The 21,519-nt window shown below is 46.8% G+C and overlaps 8 protein-coding genes across 8 annotated transcripts; 1 reads left to right on the plus strand and 7 right to left on the minus strand.

Moving 5' to 3' along the window:
* Positions 1-1,268: 1,268 nt before the first annotated feature.
* Positions 1,269-2,132, minus strand: LACBIDRAFT_332704 (uncharacterized protein; the record flags this gene model as incomplete). Its single annotated transcript, XM_001887259.1, has 1 exon — positions 1,269-2,132. The coding sequence occupies one exon, from the start codon at positions 2,130-2,132 to the stop codon at positions 1,269-1,271; it is 864 nt and encodes a 287-aa protein (XP_001887294.1).
* Positions 2,133-3,423: 1,291 nt separating this feature from the next.
* LACBIDRAFT_332705 (uncharacterized protein) lies at positions 3,424-6,938 on the plus strand (the record flags this gene model as incomplete). Its single annotated transcript, XM_001887202.1, has 12 exons — positions 3,424-3,470; positions 3,579-4,383; positions 4,439-4,560; positions 4,632-4,822; positions 5,234-5,235; positions 5,614-5,632; positions 5,667-5,731; positions 5,780-5,830; positions 5,878-6,177; positions 6,235-6,444; positions 6,499-6,639; positions 6,690-6,938. The coding sequence occupies 12 exons, from the start codon at positions 3,424-3,426 to the stop codon at positions 6,936-6,938; spliced, it is 2,202 nt and encodes a 733-aa protein (XP_001887237.1).
* Positions 6,939-7,377: 439 nt separating this feature from the next.
* LACBIDRAFT_254256 (cytosine-purine permease) lies at positions 7,378-9,734 on the minus strand (the record flags this gene model as incomplete). The annotated part of the gene is made up of 11 exons (XM_001887260.1): positions 7,378-7,613; positions 7,998-8,146; positions 8,197-8,471; positions 8,524-8,569; positions 8,623-8,829; positions 8,876-8,944; positions 8,999-9,121; positions 9,177-9,236; positions 9,287-9,394; positions 9,446-9,536; positions 9,587-9,734. The coding sequence occupies 11 exons, from the start codon at positions 9,732-9,734 to the stop codon at positions 7,378-7,380; spliced, it is 1,512 nt and encodes a 503-aa protein (XP_001887295.1).
* Positions 9,735-9,890: 156 nt separating this feature from the next.
* On the minus strand, positions 9,891-11,762 carry LACBIDRAFT_310077 (uncharacterized protein; the record flags this gene model as incomplete). Its single annotated transcript, XM_001887261.1, has 7 exons — positions 9,891-9,985; positions 10,035-10,140; positions 10,198-10,863; positions 10,911-11,075; positions 11,130-11,344; positions 11,396-11,645; positions 11,697-11,762. The coding sequence occupies 7 exons, from the start codon at positions 11,760-11,762 to the stop codon at positions 9,891-9,893; spliced, it is 1,563 nt and encodes a 520-aa protein (XP_001887296.1).
* A 1,058-nt stretch (positions 11,763-12,820) lies between these two features.
* Positions 12,821-13,132, minus strand: LACBIDRAFT_310078 (uncharacterized protein; the record flags this gene model as incomplete). Its single annotated transcript, XM_001887262.1, has 1 exon — positions 12,821-13,132. The coding sequence occupies one exon, from the start codon at positions 13,130-13,132 to the stop codon at positions 12,821-12,823; it is 312 nt and encodes a 103-aa protein (XP_001887297.1).
* An 83-nt stretch (positions 13,133-13,215) lies between these two features.
* On the minus strand, positions 13,216-13,560 carry LACBIDRAFT_310079 (uncharacterized protein; the record flags this gene model as incomplete). Its single annotated transcript, XM_001887263.1, has 3 exons — positions 13,216-13,325; positions 13,377-13,480; positions 13,538-13,560. 3 exons carry the CDS (start codon positions 13,558-13,560, stop codon positions 13,216-13,218), a joined length of 237 nt encoding a protein of 78 aa, XP_001887298.1.
* Positions 13,561-14,875: 1,315 nt separating this feature from the next.
* On the minus strand, positions 14,876-15,570 carry LACBIDRAFT_310080 (uncharacterized protein; the record flags this gene model as incomplete). The annotated part of the gene is made up of 2 exons (XM_001887264.1): positions 14,876-15,442; positions 15,505-15,570. The coding sequence occupies 2 exons, from the start codon at positions 15,568-15,570 to the stop codon at positions 14,876-14,878; spliced, it is 633 nt and encodes a 210-aa protein (XP_001887299.1).
* Positions 15,571-16,946: 1,376 nt separating this feature from the next.
* LACBIDRAFT_310081 (uncharacterized protein) lies at positions 16,947-17,999 on the minus strand (the record flags this gene model as incomplete). Its single annotated transcript, XM_001887265.1, has 2 exons — positions 17,505-17,999; positions 16,947-17,454 (listed from the first exon to the last, which is right to left on the minus strand). Exon 2 carries the CDS (start codon positions 17,436-17,438, stop codon positions 16,947-16,949), a length of 492 nt encoding a protein of 163 aa, XP_001887300.1. The 5' UTR covers positions 17,439-17,454; positions 17,505-17,999.
* Between the last annotated feature and the right edge of the window lie 3,520 nt (positions 18,000-21,519).

A 21,519-nucleotide genomic window follows, 5' to 3' on the forward strand; every position in this document is an offset into this window, starting at 1 on the left:
ATAGCAATTATAAACTCTTACTTCACAGAAGTCAATCACTTGTTCAAAGAGCTTTATAAAAACTTTTGTAACAATTGACCTCTGTGATATCTTATACAAGTTAAGATTGTGATGACTATCTGAGAGTTGCAGTAACTGACTAAAAACAAAGCCTTTCCAGTGGTCTTTATTGTCCCCCACAGATTCCTGAGGATTACTGCACAGTCCCAGGACTGAGTATTGGCTGATGTACCAGCCAATTTTTTCAGTCCTGTGAGGGTCCATTCCTGAGGACTGAAGACAGTCCTGAGGATTTTCAGACAGGACTAGTCCCAGGCTTGATGCATGTGATGAGTCACATGACTCATGGACATGTGCTTGGATGCATCCTGTGCATATGTGACATATCACATCACCTTTCTCTCTCAACCATCACCACCAGCAACTATGACAACAACAGTGGAATGCAGAGTTGATGTCGCGGCCGCAACACTACGCTTTTTTTCACCACACGACAACTTTCCTTAGTGAATCAACTCCGACAGGTAAATGCCCTTGCTACAACCGACTGTCGACACACCCGCTACAGCCTTGACTGAGTTTGAAATCCTTGATGGTCACATAGCATGCTCTGTACATACCTGATCTTTTACATTGAGGAACACCATGAAATTCCCAAAATGTGTGAGAATATCAATCTCCTTCTTACTGATTGGTATCTCTGTTATATAGAAATTAGGTATGGTATCATGCATAGAGGTAATTTAACTGGAAAGTATGTCTCAATTTGAAGTCCACCCCAAGTCCGCCCAATTGGTTAGGCCCTCGCGACAGAAAGTGATGCAAAGTCCAACTTTCGCAGATTTTCTGTATCGTGGGATTTAGCGGACAAGTTGTTGCGACCCATTTTAGCGGCCGCGACGTCAACTCTGCATTCCACTAACATAATAGGGGCTGTCATGGATACACCTCAGAAGAATGTGACAGATTGTGACCAATACTTATCACTCCCCCACCTATTCCTACTGGACTCCAGGACTCCAGTAGGATTCCTACTGGATTCCTACCGGATTTTGACAAAATTTCCAAAAAGGCATTTTCACATATTTCTCCATTCCCCCTCCTACTGGACTCCTACTGGACTCCAACTGGACTCCAACTGGACTTAAACAAATTAGATGAAATGCTCCACACATTGAAGTCCTACTGGATTCCTACTGGATTCCTACTGGATTCCCACTGGAATATCAACTTCAATGTATTACCAAGTCAGAACTTCAAATTTCTATTCAAAATTCACATTTAAACAAATGTTGTATTGTGAAATGACAACTAAATACAGAAAGATATTTTACTAATGTAATGAGGGAGGGGGAGGGAGTGATGGAGTGATGGAGGGAGTGGTGGAGGGAGAGAGCTATGGAAGGAGGGGAAGTGAGTGAAGTGAAATGATGGAGGGGGGAGGGGGTGAGAGAGGTGGAGAGAGGAAGAGAGGGAGGGAGGGAGGAAGAGAGGGAGGAAGAGAGGGAGGAAGAGAGGAAGGGAGGGAGGAAGAGAGGGAGGGAGGGAGGAAGAGAGGGAGGGAGGGAGGAAGAGAGGGAGGGAGGGAGGAAGGGAGGGAGGGAGAGAAGGATGGTGGGAGAGAGAGAGGGAGGGAGAGAGGGAGGGAGGGAGAGAGGGGAACAGAGAGAAGGAGACAGGGAGGAGAGATACACTGAGTCGTCGTTTGGGTTTGCTGGGTGTTTTTCGTGGGCGGCGGTCGTCGTTTTTCGAGGGCGGCGGATGTCGTTTGTGGGCGGTGGGCGTTTTTCGTGGGCGGCGGTCGTCGTTTGGGTTTGGTGGGTGTTTTTCGTGGGCGGCGGTCGTCGTTTGCATGGGCGGCGGATGTTGTTTGTGGGCGCTAGGCGTTTTTCGTGGGCGGCGGATGTCGTTTGGGTGTGCTGGGTGCTTTTCGTGGGTGGCGCTTGTCGTTTGCATGGGCGGCGGCTGTCGTTCATGGGCGCTGGGCGTTTTTCGTGGGCGGCGGTTGTCGTTTTCGTGGGTGGCGGGCGTCGTTTGTGGTGGTGGGTGTTACGGTCGTCGTTGGCGGGTGGGAGCGGGTCGCTGTCCCTCGTCTTTCTTGTTTGTCGTGTCGGCGGGCGCTCGTGGTTCATGGGTGGTTGTCGTGTCCGTGAGTGGGGTCGTCGTTACGTGCCGTGGTCGTTTGTTGTTGTCGTCTGTCGTGGCCGTCGTTGTTGTCGTGGTCGCGTGTTGTCGTCGTCCGTTGTGGTCGTGGTGGGCGACGTGTTCGTGGTGGGTGAGCAAGAGGGTGGTGATGGTGGTGTTGTCGAGTGTTGTTGGGTTTGGGCAAAATTCCCACTCGCGGAATTCGCCGACGTCCTTTCTAGGAAGGAGGTCAGTACGTTGGTATATAGAGCATATAATAATGACCTATAATAATGCCTTCCTAGTGTAACTGGTAAAGTGCTCGTCTCTATAGTATTGTCCCTATGTCCATAAGGTTGAGAGTTCAATTCTGTCAGGTTGCGCTTTTTTATTATATTATATAATAACAACAACAGTGACAAACTGCTGGTCCTACTGGGCTCCCTGTCCCCGGAAATTCCTACTGGACTCCTACTGGACTCCTTGTACTGGACTCCTACTGGACTCATTCCTTAAAAATCCAGTAGAATTCCACAATTCCTAGTGATTTGGGTTCAGTCCGGTAGGAATTTACTAGGACTCCACTAGGACTAGGATACAAAATTTGTATGGTGATCAGCCAACATAAAATGTGTCCCAGTCCTAGTCCAGTCCGGTAGGATTCCGGGAATCCAGTAGGAGTCCGGTAGGAATAGGTGGGGGAGAGTAAAGAGCTCGTCTTTTGTAGTGTATTAGTAAACTTTGTAGTCTAATTTCGACTTTTGTAGTCTTTTATAGTGTATCAGTAAACTGTGTAGTCTAAGTCCGACTTTTTTGTAGTCTATCAGTAAACTTGGTAGTCTATATCTGATTCTTACAGTACAGGATGCACCTTCCTTTTTTCGGTCATTTTTCCCACGATACAATAATTGTAGCCCTTTCTTTTAGCTTTCTGAATATACTGAAATCATGTTATTTGGTTTTGTTTTCATAGAGAAAAACACAAAAAAAAGAAAAAACGCGATGCTTTTGAAATTCCTTTACCTCATATCTCCACAACGGGAGCACTTCAGAACATAATTCAAACAGATTCGGGAAGCTACAGTGCAGGGCTACAACTTTCGTTTTTGACCATTTTTGGTAATTGGTCATGTGACCACCCTCCAGGGAAGCCCATTGCATGGACCCTGACATGTGGGATACATTTGAAAAATTGCAATGAAATATCCAGGGATACATTTGAAAAATCACAATGAAATACCCAGGGATACATTTGAAAAATCGCAATGAAATGCCAAGGGTATCTATTGAAAAATCACAATGAAATATCCAGGGCTGCATTTGAAATTTCGCAGAAAATGTGCTGGGTATCTATGGAAAATTCACTATGAAATACCCAGGCCTACATTTGAAATGCCTTTCAAAAAATCCTAAGCATTATAGATATGGCCTCTAGGCTTAAGTCTAAGTTATAGAAATGACCCTCTAGGCTTGGGTCTAGGTTATAGAAATAAAGTGGTAGCCACTAGTGCCAACACCAAGGCTACGTCTTGTCCATCAGCCACAGTTACCACTGAACCTATCGAAAAACACGCTCAGCAGGGTTTACTTGTCGATGGGGGAAGTATTGTACCATTGAACAATGGGCCAGAGTTCACTGTTGAAGTTGCACCAAAGGCCAAGGGAAGGGGTCGCCAACGAACAATTGTTCCCTCACTTGAGGGTACTGACGGCAACGACAAAGAGGAGCTACTGCCGACCAATGCCGCTCCGAGGAAACGTGGCAGGAAGCCTGTCAATGAGACTCAGTCAGAAGTTGAAGATGCTCCAGTGAAACGAGCCAAATCCGCAGCGCAAACCATTGACGACCTCCCCGCAAAACCCAAAAAAGGCCGCCCTCGCAAACAACCTCAAGAGATCACCCAACGCGCTCCACTACCTGACCGTTCAGGACGAAATGTGCATCCTGCTGTTCTGCCAACCCCTCGCCGGACCTCTAAGGAGGTTGCTGCTGAACGTGAAGCCCAGCGACAGGCACTTGAGGCGAAGATTCGTGAGGGCGAACAAGCGAAACTCTTGTTTGCCCAAATGAATGTAGCCGAAGAGTACCTCGATGATGAAATGAAGGTGGACAATCCCCAGCGCCTCTCTGTAGCCCTTCGTAAATGTGGACGTGATGATGTTGATGCGACTGACGACGGGGAGCACTTCGACTTTGCTGCGGTCGACGAAGCCTCACCTACGGAAGCAGAAGATTCTGAACCTGTTCAACAGCTGAAGGTGAGTAGTGCAAACTTGAAGAGTTTCGATAACTAACAAACCTTGATATGCGAAGGGGAAGAAGAGAGCCAAGAAAGCGCCAAAGGGAACGATGCGGAATGAGGTCGAGACGATGATGGAGGGAATTCGTAGGGAAGAAGATGTGGGTCGACAGGGAAAGGAGAAAGCTGCCGTTGTGTACGTCCATGTGATGATCATCTGTCATCATCATGTGCTCGTTCTAGAACCTGACTAATGCCCATAAGCAGCTTTACTTCTCTTGACACTGCGCCCAAGACATATCAGAACTCTGGCCTACGGAAAAGCGTTCCATCAAAGAAACTGTCAGAGCTCATCGATCCCCTCCAAAGCGGTGGCCTCAACGACGAGGATGCAAAAGCAGCCCGGCCATCCGAGTTTGAACCTCGTCGTGGCAATGCCCCCGTCCCCCAGGCGACTGGTAGCTACCACTTACATCATGTACTCCTGAGCTGTACCATAGAAGTTCCTGCTTAGCTACCGTGAATGAAATGAAATGAATTTTCATTCATTCACGGCACCTGTTTCATTCTAGATAATTTATTCTGTTTCATTCATTCCTGGCGACTGTTTCATTTTTTTCTTTCATTCCACCAGGGCAACTGTTTCATTCCTTGCTTCATTCTTCTCAGGTGCCTATTTCATTGTTAGAGCTGGGAAAATGATTATGTAATTGATACAAAATATTTAAGTGCCTTATTTGGCAACAGCATGCCTATCTCATTGTGTATTTGAGCCTCAAATGCAAAAGTACCCCCCATATGGCCTCCCACACCACTGCAGTAGGGCACAACACATATCAGGCATAATTGTATATTATTTCCTTATTTAGATGTGTGTTAAAACATCGAAATTGTTGCCTGAAAGAATGAAACAAAAATGAAATAACTGCCTGGAAAGAATGAAATGAAAATTCCATGGCAATGAATGAATGAAAAAAATGAAACAGTTGCCAGGAATGAATGAAACGAAAGAATAAAGCAAAAAATGAAACAGTTGCCATGGTGGAATGAAATTAAAAAAATGAAAGAGTCGCCAGGCATGAATGAAACAGAATAAATTACATTCTTGTCAGTAGAAATGAAGAAAAAATTGAGATGAAATGAAATGAAACAAAAAGTATTTCATTCTCGACGGTAATGAATGAGAATGACTTGGAATGAAACAGGTGCCGTGAATGAATGAAAATTCATTTCATTTCATTCACGGTAGTTAAGCAGGAACTTCTATGGTACATGCCAGGTTTTACATGATGTAAATGGCAGCTACTAGTGCCCAGGCGCCCGTATACCCCAAAGACCTGCAACGCGACCATACTCGCAAGAACAAGGTACGGCCATAACTCAATCATAACTGACCTATCTAAAACCCTTCTTAGCTTGTCGTGCTCACGGAAAGCGATGATGAGATCGAAAGAAAGGATAAAAAGGTGAGGACTTTGCCCGGGATTTATCAATGCTAACGAGTCGAGCATAGATTTCGAAAATTAAGCCTGAGAAGGTCAAGAAGGCAGAAAAGAAATCCAAACCTTCCAAATCGATTGGAGATTCTGCCACTAACCCAACGAACACAGATGGCCGCCAATTTCTCAACGACGGTCGCTGGGCAAAAGTTTTTATCCCAACGATTACTCACGCTTTCTACAACTCCCGAGAACCCTTTCTGGAATGGACTCGTGAATCACCTCTCTTCCTCGCCACCACACAACAGGTGTTCAATCTCGTCTTCGACAATGTTTCTTTTACCCTCACTTCCACTGACCCTGTTGTTCTCGCGGTGAGCATTGCCACGCTTTTCAACATTAGTAGCCACTCATGAGGACTCCCGATACAGGCGTACAGCAGAATCAAGAGCCGAAGGTCAAAACTCGCCACCACTATTCTCGAGACTGTCAAAAAGTTCTTTGAGCAATCGGAGTTCACCAACCAACCACAGAAAATCCGCGAATACGTGCGCTGGGCGCTGAGACCTGATGGGCCGGCTTACTACGAAGTTCCGACCCCACAATCATCAAAGTTGGATCGACGCCATCCGGATTACCAGGTATGTTATGCTAACCTCGATTTGATTGCAAAATCACTAATAGAGTTGCAATAGGCTCCGGAAGGATTTCTTCAATCATCATTCTTAAGGTCAACAATCAAGCAGTACATCGGGTACACCACGAGCTCAGTCCTCCATCCAGCCCTCAGTGCGACAGCCCCACCAAAAGGTCTCTATGCTCTCAGTCTCACTGCGGTACGTAGCTTCGTCGTGTAATGACACACATCACTGATATTGCCAATCAGGTCGAGCGTGCATTTGTTGCGTTCCGAAATGGGACTTTTCTACAGCCTTCGCAATTTAGTCATGAACAAAGTTGGCAAGCGATGAAGGCGTTCTTCGGCCATGTTCATCGTCTGAGCGAGCGGCGCTGGGGTCTCATCCTCGATGTCAACGACGTCGAAGAAAGTGACGAGGATGTTTGCATTGATCAGTCCATGATCTCGGCCTACCGTGCTGACTTCTACATTCCTTCGAGCCCATTGAAAGCCTAACAACTATCTCGGTACTTTCTAGAACTTAGTTTTCACTAATCTTAGCTTTTTTACAAGTACATAGATTCTAGTTAATAGTGGTTCCAGGGTTTTACAGGTTTTTGTAGGTTTCCTAGGTTTTCGCACATTATCCTCCCATAAGGTTTCCTGAAAAAGGGACATAAGTTTCCCAGTCTCCATGTTTCCGGGTTTTTTGCGGTTTTCAGAGGTTGCCAGGGTTGAGAAACCTCCGGAAACTGAAATGCTCAATTACTGATGCAGTGGCGATTTTTATTGGGTGATGTTGCACCGTAACATGCAAAACTAAAAGGACAAACGTTTTCGTCCGCGACAACTTGGAGCATTTTGACAATGTGACGTCCATGTGCAATTGCGAAATCTCGCTGAAAACCCTTGGAATTGATGGTGAATATGCGCAGGCATGTCTTGCACATATATATCACACATGCCCCAGTATTCTAATCTCAAGCAGAGGAAAAGGAAGGTACAGTACTGCACTGACCCCAAACGCAACCTCAAAGCCAATATCCCCCGTCGTTTTGGCGATTGGACCCGTGAACCACACCTGGCTCATACAAGGTATAACAAGTCCGAACGAAGCTATCCCAGCAGCAAGAGCAGCGATGCCCGAAGGCAACCTTCTTGGTGTGTCCCAGTCATCAAGGTCATACTGTACTAATACGACCATCTCTTCTGGCCCTTTTGGGCGTGACACGTTTTGACCATCTCTTCATGACTTCAATATCCGATGTGATGTGTGACAAAGAGTATGAGCTCTTCGTCCAAACAGGGGCCATCGTCAATTTGAAATTTAAAACAATGTTGTACATGCAGAAAAATCTTAGATGGTGGGACAAATCTTGTTAGAAGTAGATGAAATATGCCGAGTGCTGTTTACATGGCTAGGGCACCGCAGGCACCAGAAAAATTAGAAAAAATGGATATTTTAAAATGCCAGGAATGGCTTCAAAAGCCAGTGTGATGTGTGTCATCACGCTCACTTCACTTCCTTCAGAGACCTCTGTGATGCGTGATGCGAAGGCATGGTCGTATTAGTACAGTATTCTGCAGGGTCGTTGTGTCGGATCACAAGATGCTCCAGAATGATAATAGCGATGAACGCACTGGCCCAGTACCCGATCAGCCCAAGGAAGTTGATGATCGTGTCATAGAACCTGTGTGCGCCTACGATCGATATTGGTATCACTCTGAGAAGAGAATGTAAGTTTCTGTGAAGAAGGTGATTGGAAGCACTTACATCGCTGTAGCAACTAGCGAGAATACATATCGAGGAACTACAACCAGGGGAGGAATAAAGATCTGGATGTTCAGCGATATCGAGTAAAATGTTGCTGCGATGTTGCCTGCCACTGAAAGACTCAGCAGCACTGCGAGGAACTTTCCGAATCCTCCGGTGGGGCGGACCATGGCCTCCAAGAGGCCGCCAATGTTTCCGCCTGCATATCCTTGTTCCCAGGCTGGGATAGAAGGAGCTGAAATAACTACTGCAGCACCAAGGCACTGAAGGGTGACCTGCGGGGGATGATTGAGCGTAAGCGAACGAAGACGCACGATGGTAACGCACAATAGGTAATAAGAGCCCCGCAAAAGGGTACCCAAATATCCTCCACCTAACGATATGTCAGTGTAGCTCAAATAATATGCGATCACGGCAATAGCTTACCCAGAGACATCCGGCCGATAGTAAGTCGTAAAATCGGAGCTTAGGCTCGAGAATGTGATGGCAAAGCCAGCAAGGGTGCCCGCGAAACCAAGGACACCAGCTGCCGTTGCAGGTTCCGCAAGTGGAGGATTAGACAAATGTTTGCCTCCCACTCCAAGGGCAATAATGAACGTGATCAGTACTGGGACCCATGACACTTTCTCGTACCTAATTGACATTAGAATTCATAGGTAAAGAATGAGCTTGGGCTTACCAGTTCAGAACTTCGTATCCACAGAACGACACCAGCAGTGAGATGATAGCAATCACAACGATGCCCACTCTAAATTCAAGATGCTGTGACTTCTGATCTGAAGGGGGAGATAAAGGTGCTCACGTCCAGCTGAGGTTCCCATTCCCTGCACTTGCGAGAGCCTGCCCACCAAGAATGCAGTTGAGGATAGAGAACCCACACATGTTCACAAGATTGAGAATGCAGGGTATGATGATTCCGTAGTATCTGTCATTGATGGTCAGGAAATGGTGAATCAATCCTGCACCCCAAGCCCACATACCCAAAAGAATATCGCGATATGACCATCTGCCGCATTCCAAGTTTAGGACCCCATGTCGCTCTTAACTGTCGCGTGAACCTCCAAATGCCAGGAGTAGACGAATGACGTACAAGTAGGCGGGCGGCGCGCAACATATGATGTTGAAAAACAGGATGGTCAGACACGAGTCGCGCAGTCCAAGCCCAAAGATAGCAGGGCCCAACGTTCCAGCAGAGAACCTGGCTATCACTCAGTCAAAACTTCATTACCGTAGGCAACGAATGACTCACGTAAGGATATTGACGTTCCACGAAAACCAGAGGAAAAAGATTTTACTGAACTGGGTATCGGTACGTTCCTCCACCGGCACTGGTTGAATCCCTACAACCAAACTTCGTATGCCAAAAAAAAGACGTGCAAGAAAGCCGTACCCTGCGATTCCACCCCATACGATAAGAGTTTTCTAGTCCAGCGGTCCGTGTACAGAGGGGAAGTATTGCTCGGCAGCGACGCTATTGCCGTCACAGGCTGCCATGTACCGCCTTCTTTTTCCACGTCTTCCTTCTCGTCGAGGGACATGACGATGGGGGATGGGGAGAATGGTGTAGGAGCGGAGCATGCGATATGACTCGAGTGGTAGCATCATGAGAAAATAGATTTTTTCACTTTTTATTTAGATTTGATCTCATTAGATTAGATACGGTATGGAGGAACGTTCCTCGTAAGTAACATGCTCTAAGTTCTGGGAGATCGGAGTTGGGCTATGGCAGCGTCTAACCTCTCAAGACCCATCTGAAGAGACACGAGGGGCATTATAGCATGCATATGACCTGAGATGAGCATTCAGACAGGCTCAAGAATCTGTTCCAGTCGACTTACTTCCAAAAACAGACGGATGTCTCATCCACTTTGCTAAGATCGAACGTAAAGGTTCCAAAAGACTGCTCTCTACACTTGATAAGACATCTGTATCACGTATGCCCGTCTGAACAAGAATCATACTTTCAGCACGCATCAAGAGAGGTAAGCGGAGACAACGAACCAGATTCTGGTGATCGCGCTGGAGAAGAACGTAATAGAGTGCTAAGCATTCTACCAACCGCTGAGGTTCGCTTGATTCTTGGAAGCTACTCAGTGAAATCTGCTTGCTCCCACTGAACAAATCCGGAGGACTGGGCCTAAACAGAATCGAGCCAAAGACACGCAAGAAGAGCGGGGATGTGAATAGGTTTGGTTTCGTGGAGGAGAGCGACTCTATCATTGCTTCTTTAACGAGACCCACGGCCGCAACGCGCATCTGCGGGAGCTGCGAATCCCCAGTAAGGTCTGCGAGGAGCTGAATCCTTAAATCAGGTTGGGTGAGTGTGAGGAGAGAGGAGATGATTCGGAAAGCTTGATGTCTGACGAGTGGGTCAGGGTGGGCACTGGCGATGGTAGGTAGGATAGTACATAGAGGCGTTACAATTTCTGGAGAGAGTGTGGGTGGTGGAGATACGGATGAAGCTCGTATGCGGTGAAGGAACTTGAGTAGAATCGATAAGCATTCGTCGAGGGCGGAGTTGGTTTGAATAGAGGAGATAAGGATTGGGAAGATGAGCGCAAGGTCGTTATTTGAGTTTAGAAAACCATATGCTAAGACAACCAGGGTGGCCGTTGTTGGTGCTGATGTGAGTTCTTTGAACGTGCACCCAAGAAAGGTATACGCGTCCTGTCATTTTGATTAGTAGAAGCCGAGGTAACGGACACAACGCATACGAGAGCTTCTAAAACGACTTTCTCTCCTTCTTCCGACCCCGCACCAACGGAAGTTTTGATTGTCAGTCGAGGGAAACAATGTTCAAATGTTCTCTGTACCACGGATGAGCGGATACAGTGAGCATAAGCGGTCAAAGTTTGGTCTAGGAGATTTTTCATGAGTTGCTAGAAAATGCAACTGAGATCTTTGAAGAGGAAGTCTATTTCGACGATACGTACAGTGCATCCTAAAACGTCTTCCTCTCTGGCTTCCGGGACGCCCTTGACCCACTGAGCAGCCCTTTTCACCAATGACGCCGTCGCAGAAATAAGTGCTCGGCCTTCTTCAGTGGACGCCGTGGACCCAGCCATAAGATTCACGGTTTCTAGCTCAGTAAGTAAAGGTCGAAGAGTGTCCGGAGCTGTTTTCTTTCGCAACTTCAGCTTTGGGATCGCTGTGTTGTCATCAGTTGCTTTCCTATGAATCGAAAAGAAAAAGAGCTCACAAGCAGCGTATAGCCCAGTGAGAATAGAAAGGCGAACTACAGGCGAGGAGGCCGCCTGTTGAGGTACTTTTTGCTCTACTTCTTCAAATCCATCATCGTCAGCGTTGAGTGATACCTCCAGCCTCTCAACTGCTTCCTGAACGGCGATAACAACCTCTTTCGCGGAGCAGCATTCTCCGATCAGGGGTAACAAGTCCCCCGCAGCTGGATCATCGCACGATAGAAGCAGTGAAATCGAATTCAGCGGATCCTGTAATCATATTTCAACATACAATATAAGGTGTTAGATCAGAAAACGTACGAGGAGATCTGAACATCCCGACTTGGATATGGTGTATTTCCGAAAGAGAATACTTTGGTTTGGCATCGTGTGTTGCAGATGTGAGTAGGGCTATAATCGCTGTGCTCGCTGCCTGCGGTTTCTGTCAAGATGTTTATGAGATCTATAACAGACAGTACCTCGTCGTCAGAGCCTTCAGGAAGGTGAAGCGCTGTCGCAAGGTCTTCGTTCAGCGGCATCACTGTAACTTGCAACTTGAAGGTGGTGCTCTGAGTGACGTCACGTGTAACATGTGGTTGAATTTTCAACTCGTTGAGGACGTCCTGAAGACATCTTGCCCTCGTTGCAGTAATCGAACCAAGGCTCCTTTCATAGGGTGCAAATCACCGCTATTGGAGCGTCGAGTTGGAAAAACCATTTGTTCCAACTTGTTGGCTGTCAAACTTCATCATGCAAGATTTTCCATACGACATTTGGCAGGTCATTGCCTCTCACATTCCAGAGAGGAGACTACGTGCTTTATACGGTGTCAACAGGCCGTTGTTCTTAGCCTCAATGAACGCTCGGTACCGAACAATCTCTTTCTCCTCTATCCAGGACAAACGACTTGTTCAAAATCTTGTTCGTCTCAGGTAGTTACTACTCAACTTGCTCCTGACACTGGTTCAACTCATAGTCAGACTCTTTAAATAGAGACCCGTTCGTTGTTAAACGTGTTCGTTCACTCGTCCTGGGGCCTTCCTTGGCTGAAGAACTGTTTGAGTCGCGGGGACGGTGGGCTAAACCCCAGAATCTCTTACTGCGAATGAGGAACGCCCCAGGATACTTTAAGCAAGGGATAAGCTCTGGCGACCTCATTGAAAAGATGGTCAGCGTGGTGCGAGGTTTAAATGGTATTACATAGTTGACCGTCGATTCGGAGTCATACACGCTTTTCCCTATCGTCAGAGCCATCCTCGACTCTTCGCGCACAGGTCTTCTCAAATTGAAGATCTCTCTCGCATATGGCTTCGTCCTATCGTTCCTTCCGTTGGAACATAAGCTTCTCCTCCTCCTCTTCGTCATCTTCGCCGCTCTCTTCTTCGTCGCTGGTATCACCTTCCTCTTCTCTGTCGTCATCCTCGTCACTTGTATCACCTTCCCCCTCACTGCTGTAAGGATGCGAAGAAGGGCGCTATGATGGTGAATCTGGATAGTCGTGGGAAGGGGGTGACACACGCGTCTTTCTTGTTGGAGGGTACCATGTTTTTCGTGGTGCTTGGTGGGCTGTCGAGGAGGTTTGGTGATAGTTCGTTGGCTTTTGCCCAGTTTGTGGCGTTTTGGAGGTGGGGATAGAGAACGTCGAGGACGAGAGGAAGGGAGAGATTGAATGTACGGCTGAGGCGCATGCAGGTTTCTTCGGGTGGGGGTTTGAAGGGTTCTTTCAGAGTCAGAGTCTGCGTCCAGATCTGTCGCATTTATTGGCATCCAATATGGATTAAATATGGGTTTAACGAATCCAGGCCATGGCTTAGCTGCGATGTATGCTAGCTCATGAGGGTCATGAGTAAATGGATAGCAAACGTCGCAGAGGGTGGTTATAAAATACGTTTAGACCGGTTTGAGGGGACGTGTGGAATGAGTACTTCGAGACTAGGTGTTTGATTACGTCTGTGAAGATTGAATGAGTGCATTGAAGAGATATTTTTCCCCAAGACATACCTTCCTTGGTAGGAGGTGTTTCGAAGAAGTATGGATCAGGCGACGCGCTCAACGGTGGTCGAACCGTCTCCGATGGGGCCTTACAAAAACAATGCAAAAGTGAACTCGTACCTATCAAAGGTGAGTTGGGCCATGAATGACGACGACAACGAAGGGCTCACCAGTTCGGCAAGTTTGACACCATCAACTCCGATACTAGCCTCTCAGCGCATTTCACAACGATTACGAGCCTCACATCTCCCGCCTTCTGCTTGCGTTTAGCCGAATATGCATTGTGAACGGCACGTAAGCCGTGCAGAAACTCGTCAAAGGTGTCACCCTCTTATATGCACCCATTCACGGCTCCGTCCTCCCAATGGGGCCTCCAGCTTGCTAAAGAATTGATTATGGATTCGTAGAAGAGCCGCGTTACGAAAAAGGCGATGGCATTTGCGCGTACGTAGCTGATCTTTGAGGGTCCTGGTGCGAATGAGGATGGTCGAGAACATTATCGATGACTGCTATGGTGGTTTGCATGGCGTCAGCGTCATTTATGTGTACGTGAATGGTGGATGGAAGGAAGAAGGAAGGGATAAGGAATAGACAAAGAATGGAGAAGGAATGAAGGAGGAATGAAGGATACCGTCCGACGCCAACACAAGCTTCGCGACCTGATCAAAATGTCTTCATGGGGGAACCTCAATCACTGTAGTTAACGTTCAACTTTGGCGGGGAAGTGAAGGGTGCCCTTTAAGGATCGGTGATCTCGAGTGCAGGAGAAAGGATTTCTGGACGCCATGACCGGGTGTCAGCTGTGTGGTTGTCCATACAACAGCAGCAGCGGGAAAGTACGAGTGCTTTGCATTCTCCTTCGCCGGCTGGAAGGGAAAAGGAGAGAAAAGGCCGCATCCCTGGAAACATCTATGAAAGATTGGAGCTGGTCGTTCGAGAGCGGATCGAGCATGACAAGTGTCTGGCACATGGCGACGGTCTGCCCACTCCCAAAATGTCACCCTTAGTGCCCAAAGGACATCATCAAGCTCACGCAACTAGAGCTGAGAGCGTACGTCTGCCACCCCAGACCCTCCGTGGCACCAACACTTCAACACCTTCCATCTCCCCGCTCGTGCGCGTGCCGTGGTATAAGGTTGAAGAGGAAGCCAAGTCATCTAGGAAAAAGGAGGGACCGACGCCTTAGAGGTATGGCTACGAGGAAACCGGCCTTCCTCAGAATCGTGATACCGTCGGAGTAGATGTGAGGAAGGTGAAAATCTAAGAATTATCAGTAAATGTCGAACGACTACTAATGAAAAAGGTCTTACGCCTTTGAGATCCCCTTGTAACACTTATTCTGAATTGAATTCCTAGTATGATATCCCATATCTAACAAACCGGTCACTTAGTTCTCACATGAAAAATTAAGAAGAATTGAGGACTTACCGGAAGAAGACGGTTCGCGAGGAGATACAGTGGTATGTTCAACGAAAAGATGAACAACTTGAACATAATCAACTCCATCTTCATCCCCATTCCCAGGCGCATAACGACCACATTGCTGTCCTGTTTCCCCCAACTTGAAGTACAGCCGTGACATGGCGGAAGCGATTCTCCTCCCATATCAAGTCAACTGTGGAAGAGCTGCATTTGGATTGAGCATCGTGGGAGAGGTCGTCAATGAAGAGCATACCACAAGGACAGGATCGGAATTCTTTGACTCCATTCGCGATGTCTGTCTTCAAATCCGCGCCCTGCAAGTACACGTTGGTAGACTTTGAGATCTTCCTCGGCGAAAGAGAGGGGACACCGAAGACTGGTCGTCTCGAACACATTCTGCTGTAATGCAAAACCTTGGAGGGGCGCCTATGCGGTGGTGTATGGGTCATGGGAGTGGGAGTAGGAGGAAGTTCTCCAGACGGAAAAGAATGCGAAAATGGGACGCAAAGGCAGGGTGTGTTCGGCGATGACGCGCAGCTTGATCTTTCTTCAAATGCACCCAAGCCAAGACCTCTATACCCCCCGCGCATTATCCCTCGCCTCCATCGTAACGCTGCGAACTCCAGCATATCGGAGGACAAGGGTACATGAATCTGCGATGTTGGTCTGGATTTGTAAGAACTGGGAAAAGGATAGCAAAGGGAATGGAACATACCTTGGCTAGCTTGAACTCTTTCGGACCTCCCCTCGAAATCCGCCACGTATCGCCCCTTCGCCTCATGAGTACGTATCACCAATGGGCTCCCTAGCTTAACGGCGTGTTTGAGTTGCCGTCCGAACACTGTTTGTTGCTCGTTTGAAAGTTGTATGGCGCAGGTGGGTTGGCTTCTGGGGTCAGAGGCGGAGGAGGGACTAAGATGGTACGAAATGCGCGTTGGTGTAGAATTGGGCCTCATGACGTATGGCCAAAGGGATGAACAACTAGACAGAATCAGGACATACGTCATGTCGTTGATATGCACCAAACCCAAGTAAGTACTCACCAGCTCCCGAACGGAACCAAGATGCTCCGTCCTCTCTTCAGCTAGCACCGAGTCTGCGAGTTTCTTGCAGAATTTCTGGACAGGCACCTCGCACTACACAGCTAGGTGTCCTCTGATCCGGGGGTGTTGAGATTGTTCTCTGCATTATGGACAGGTTTTATTGTGAGTTTTTCGACTGATAGTTCAATGGGGTTTTTGAGGGGCTTTGAAAGGAGTTATTTGACTGGTTTCGTGAGTTTTCGAAGAAAGGAGGATGGCGTTGATGTTTGCTTGTGATGGGCGTTAGATGGATATCATGCTAGTTAGACAATTGACTCTGTTTCTCAAGTACATGATGTAGTCACTACATGGCTATACGACGGGCTACAATTGCCAAGGATTGACTGAAAATTCTACGATGCTTGCAAGTGCGCGCGCAGTGTCGGAAATTTCCCTGGCGCCTAATAAGGGTTATTAGGCACCCAAGGCACCCCTAACCTAATAATGGCTTACAACGTTGCAGTTATTTTATTAAGTTTTGGGTTAACTTAATAAGATCAGATTATCAGGCCTGATAAGGTTATCCAAATTATAAATAGTCACAGTCTAGACTTAACAATGTTACGTGGCAAATTAAAAGGCAACAAGCAAGGATTGAACCAAAAACCTCGAGGCTCGTGCGATCCTCACGTGAAGACTACAAATTTGTAGTCGCAACATACCACTACACTACAAAGGCATATAAGAAACTTCCCAAGGTCGTCCATATATCTAGTATTCAAGCCTACCTTACAACAGCATTATCTTTACTCTCTGCATGGAATGTGGTATCATTTTAAGCTGAAAATGATCAAAAGGATACAGGTAACCTTATAAGACACACAAAAAATCAATAATTGGTTCATAGCCTTGACCTGTCTGCAGAGGCAATTGGAGCCTATGTTACGAGGCTGGACTAATCTTATCAGACCCGATTTGCCTTATCACACCTTACCCGAGATCATCAAGCTTGTAACGTGGAAATAATCATTACATCAGACGTCTGGTCGCCTTGTAAGGCAACCGCCCCCCGGATTTTCCCGGCATCATCTCATCAGGTTTGCCGTGAAATGACAAGGGCTTGCAAGGGTTGGATTCACTTTGGCAAGGCCTGATTATGTCGGCGATCAACATTGCAAGGCCAGAGCCTTATCAGGTGCCTGGGAAATTTCCGACAAGGCCGACGCAACTTATGGATGTACATCATATCCGAATGACACGAGTCCACAACGTCCTTGATCACTGCTTGTGGAACAGCAATCTCCTTGTCAAGTCCTTCAATAGCTCGAGCGGCAACCCAATAACATCCAAGTCGGCTACGAGACCTCGAAGCTGCGCATCCGTAGTTCGTGAAAGGTCCCAACGAGTCCAGCATAAGGCGTTCGGTGCTGGCTTGTGTCCCTGTGTTGTGGCAGTAAAACAGACCAGGACATGAGAGGTGAGACTGTAGCGGGGTAATGTGTGAAAGAATTACAGAGGTTAGATTGCTGTCGTCCGTAGAGAAGCCGATAGAATCGGTAGACCTCGCGCTTGATCTTGTGACAGAGGAAGCACGTAGGACTCTGGATAGTCGATACGCGCCTCTCATTCTAAGACCCAGCCGTCTATAGATTCGTGAGCCATCGCCATGATGGAAACAAAAAGAGTCACTTAGTCGGGAGGTCCCCGCAATAAAATGTCAGCCGATGATTCAAAAGCCATTTGAGCTCAAGTTATTGGGATTTGAGGACTACGAGCCTCCCTTTGCCTGCGAGCGCTCCTTTAAGCATCGTCGTCACTTGTGAACATCGTCACTTATGAACATCGAAGGCCTCGACAAAACTCAACCTTCCAGCACAGTTCACTGGTAAGGTCTGAGCCCAATCAAAACCTTCAACCACGACCGGCTATAAACGGGTTGAGCTGCTACACCGTAGATTGTGTAGTGAAAGGCAATTCAGAGGTGGAGTAGCGAAGAGTGGTCATCTTTCCGCGGGCCGTGGCTGTAGGTCGGAGAAGCTTCCTTGGGTTTTGTAAGGGCATACGGATGTCAATTCTTGAATCACAGGGTATGTAGAGAGAGTCGACGTTCTTGTGAGCGTGCCTCCCAGAGTCTTTGAGAAAAACGGCCGACAGGATGTGGCTATGACCAGGGCAGAGGTACCCGGAGACGATGGAAATGAGTCGACGATACGGTGATCGAGATACAAGGACTATGGTCAGATTGCGCTCATAGGGCATTGCGGATGAGACAGCATGAGTGGGAGGAGAAGAACAGATGTTGGCATGGATTGTGATAGGAGAGACTTGCCAAGAAAGGTCTGCTGAAATTGAGGGGGTCGACATCCATCCGGGGGACCATCGAGATCGTCTCCTGTCCTACTAACAGGAAAAACTCAACCCTCGCCGCCACCGTCTTCGTTCACATTCCTCACGAATTGCGGCGGTCGTCGAGGAGCTCCAATTCAACTTCGAAATCGAGCTCGGACTTGAGGAGGGGAGTCGTCTCGGAGTGCTTGAATAAGATTTTCTCCAGTCCGTTTGCAATGCGAATCCACTGCAGCACGAAGAGATCCGCGGGGTAGTACCCGCTACACGGTGGCGACTCGATTTCTAAGACTGAGTTTTTGAGTGCGCCGGTGGAAAATGGAAACTCGCGGGGGCTGGTTGCAAGAGTTGGCTCGGTAGTCCGAGTTGACGTTGGATGTTTGGAGCAGAACAGGCTCTGTGTGAGGAGTTTCGTCGCCCGATTAGATTCCCGACAGCGAATTCAACACAACTGATCTCCGACTGATCACCTCTTCTTCATCGACTACGACGACCACCCGACCTATCGACGTCTTTAGCCTTCCGACTTTCCTAGTCTCCATATTACAACACATCATTTCACTCATGGATTCTTCGTCGTCCACCGCGCTCCTGCAAAACGCTACCGGAACCACCATATCCGGAAGAGCACAGCTCATAAACGCCGGCCGCGATGTTGTTTTTCATGGCCCTCCGCCCGTTCCAAGTACGTCAAAGTTTTACAATCCATTAATACCGCTCATATATTTGATGACATGTAGGTCTAGCCAGCTTGCTTAGTCCTGTCAGCAATGCTACACACACTCGCGCAGGTCACGTCGCTCGATGTGACCCTGGGACTCGTTTGGAGGTCATTGCTCAGATCCGGTGGTGGCTCGATGGCCATGGTAATGATGAACGAGCTGTTGTCTGTTGGCTTAACGGACCAGCTGGCTATGGCAAATCGGCATTGGCACAGACCATTGCGGAGCGCTATGCATTAGAGGGCCGCCTCTTAGGGAGCTTCTTCTTCTTGCGAGGGGCTGGTGAACGCAGCCATATATCTCGCCTGATTCCTACTCTTGCCCATCAGATCTCTCTCACTGTTCCTGGTGCAAAGTCATCTATTGAACGTGCTCTTGAGAATGAGCCAGCCCTGCTTGGGTTGACTGTCTCTATGGCTCACCGACTTCAAAGACTTGTCATAGAGCCAATCCATCTCGATACTTCACGAATCTCCTATAGCTTTGTGATTGTTATTGATGCTCTTGATGAATGTGATGATAAAGCTGAGATGGCAGACTTCATTGATGTCCTGCTCAGGGCATCTTCTGGGGGGGCTCATCTTCCTTTCCGGGTTCTCCTCACTAGCAGGGTAGAGGAACATATTCGAAAAAAGTTTGATAGTCCTGAAGCTCGTTTTTTACACCGTCTGGAGCTACAGGATTTTGATGCTTGTCCAGACATTGAAGTACATTTTCGGAGGGCATTTGATTCTATCTATGACCAGAATTGGCGAATCATGCAGAGAATACTGAAACCCTGGCCATCAGCTCGAGATCTTACTACACTTCTTGACAAGGCTGATGGTTCATTCACATTTGCTACTACATTGGTCCAATGTGTTGGTGGAGATCTCATGCCACACAGGGCCTTGCAAAAACTTCTGGCATCAAGAGCCAATGGTCTAGATTCACTCTATGAACAAGTCCTCTCTTCTGCTTCTTGGACAGAAGACTTCTGTCAGATTCTTGGAACAATCATGGTTCTGACAGAGAACAAATCCATTTCCTTTCTCAGCTCTCTCCTCTCTCTTCAGTGTGAGGAGGTCATTTGTGGGCTATTGCAAGTACAGTCCATTATCAAAATTCCTGGAGATGATGATGAGGCAATTATGCTCTATCACACATCTCTCCAGGATTTTTTGGCCATCCAATCACGATCAAAGCAATATTTTATCAATCCTCCTCTGCAACACATTCATCTAGCCATACTGTCTTTGCAGCATCTGGTCAAATATCCTCCAAAAGACTTTTTTGAGGGTGATGTGGTTGAGTATGCTTGCCTTAATTGGCCACACCATATTCTTTTGGGATTCCAGGAGCACAGTTCAAATCTGGATGAAACAATTATGACCTCTTTGGTAACTCTCATTCAAAACTTACTAATTTTTCAGGGGAAAACATGGTATAATACTCTGCTGACTTTGAGGTCTGATAAAAGAGAAGGGATCTTAAGCTGTGTGAAGAATGGAAAGATTTTGTTTCAGGTCAGTTATTGCAATTTTCTCATATGGTTATCATCTCTTAACATGTATAAGACATTGCAAGGGTCAATTATTGGAAACAATTTCATCGAGAGGTTTCAACAAGTCATTGATTTCTATGAGGTAAGAGTTTATAACAAAGATATTTTCAGTAATTTATTGAGATATTCCAACAGACAGTAAGTAACAGGGGCATATTGCTACTCACAAGTTAATCTGTAAGGTCAATAGGAGGTATGTGGTGATAAACAGCAACTAAAAGGTATCATAATAAAACATTGATCTGTTTTACAGAATGTAAGCCAAGACATCACAACATTTTATTGCTATTAGTGATTTACATAAATTACAGGAGGTAAGAACAAAGAAATTATCAAGAGAAGAAGAGTGTCATTCTGATTATTGTTTTTTCTTGCAGAATGTATGTCTACAAATTGTTCAAGTTTTATATATTCTTATGGTTGTCATTAGTTGGTGGGCAATTATTTCACATAATATGTCACATCTTATCATCAGCCATCTATTTTCTTTCAGCAAGTAAGTATCAACAGTTCATTGTGCTACTTTTACAGCTAAGGGTTTTGTTTATCAATCCAGCTGGTAATATGGTCTGTTCACATTGTCTCTGTATGGATATGAGAATTTTTTCTAGTGGGTAAGTGATTGTAAAATTTCTGAAAAAAATTTGTTCTGACTTACCTACCATGTCTTAGAGAGTAAGTTGTTCACCTATTGATTATTATTTCTTCTGATAACTCATTGTCTGCCCTTTCCATTTCTTTTGCACTGTTCTTGTGATCATGATCTGCTTTTCCCTATTCCAGGATGTATGCTTTCCTGCATTTGATTTTGCACACTTCTAAAACACATGCTCTGGCCATTCTTTGACAGGGAGTGAGTTGGTCTAGTTTTTGATATGCACCATTCTGGTGACACTGATATGGTCTGTCTTGTTTCAGTTTGTGAGTTGGCCTGGTTTTTAATGTGCACTCTTCTGGTGAGACTGATGTGGCCTGTCTTGTTTCAGTTTGTGAGTTGGCCTGGTTTTTAATGTGCACTCTTCTGGTGAGACTGACTGTGGCCTGTCTTGTTTCAGCTTGTGAGTTGGCCTGGTTTTTAATGTGCACTCTTCTGGTGA

The sequence above is a fragment of the Laccaria bicolor genome, genomic scaffold (genome assembly GCF_000143565.1).
Source record: "Laccaria bicolor S238N-H82 LACBIscaffold_43 genomic scaffold, whole genome shotgun sequence".
Taxonomy (NCBI): domain Eukaryota; kingdom Fungi; phylum Basidiomycota; class Agaricomycetes; order Agaricales; family Hydnangiaceae; genus Laccaria; species Laccaria bicolor.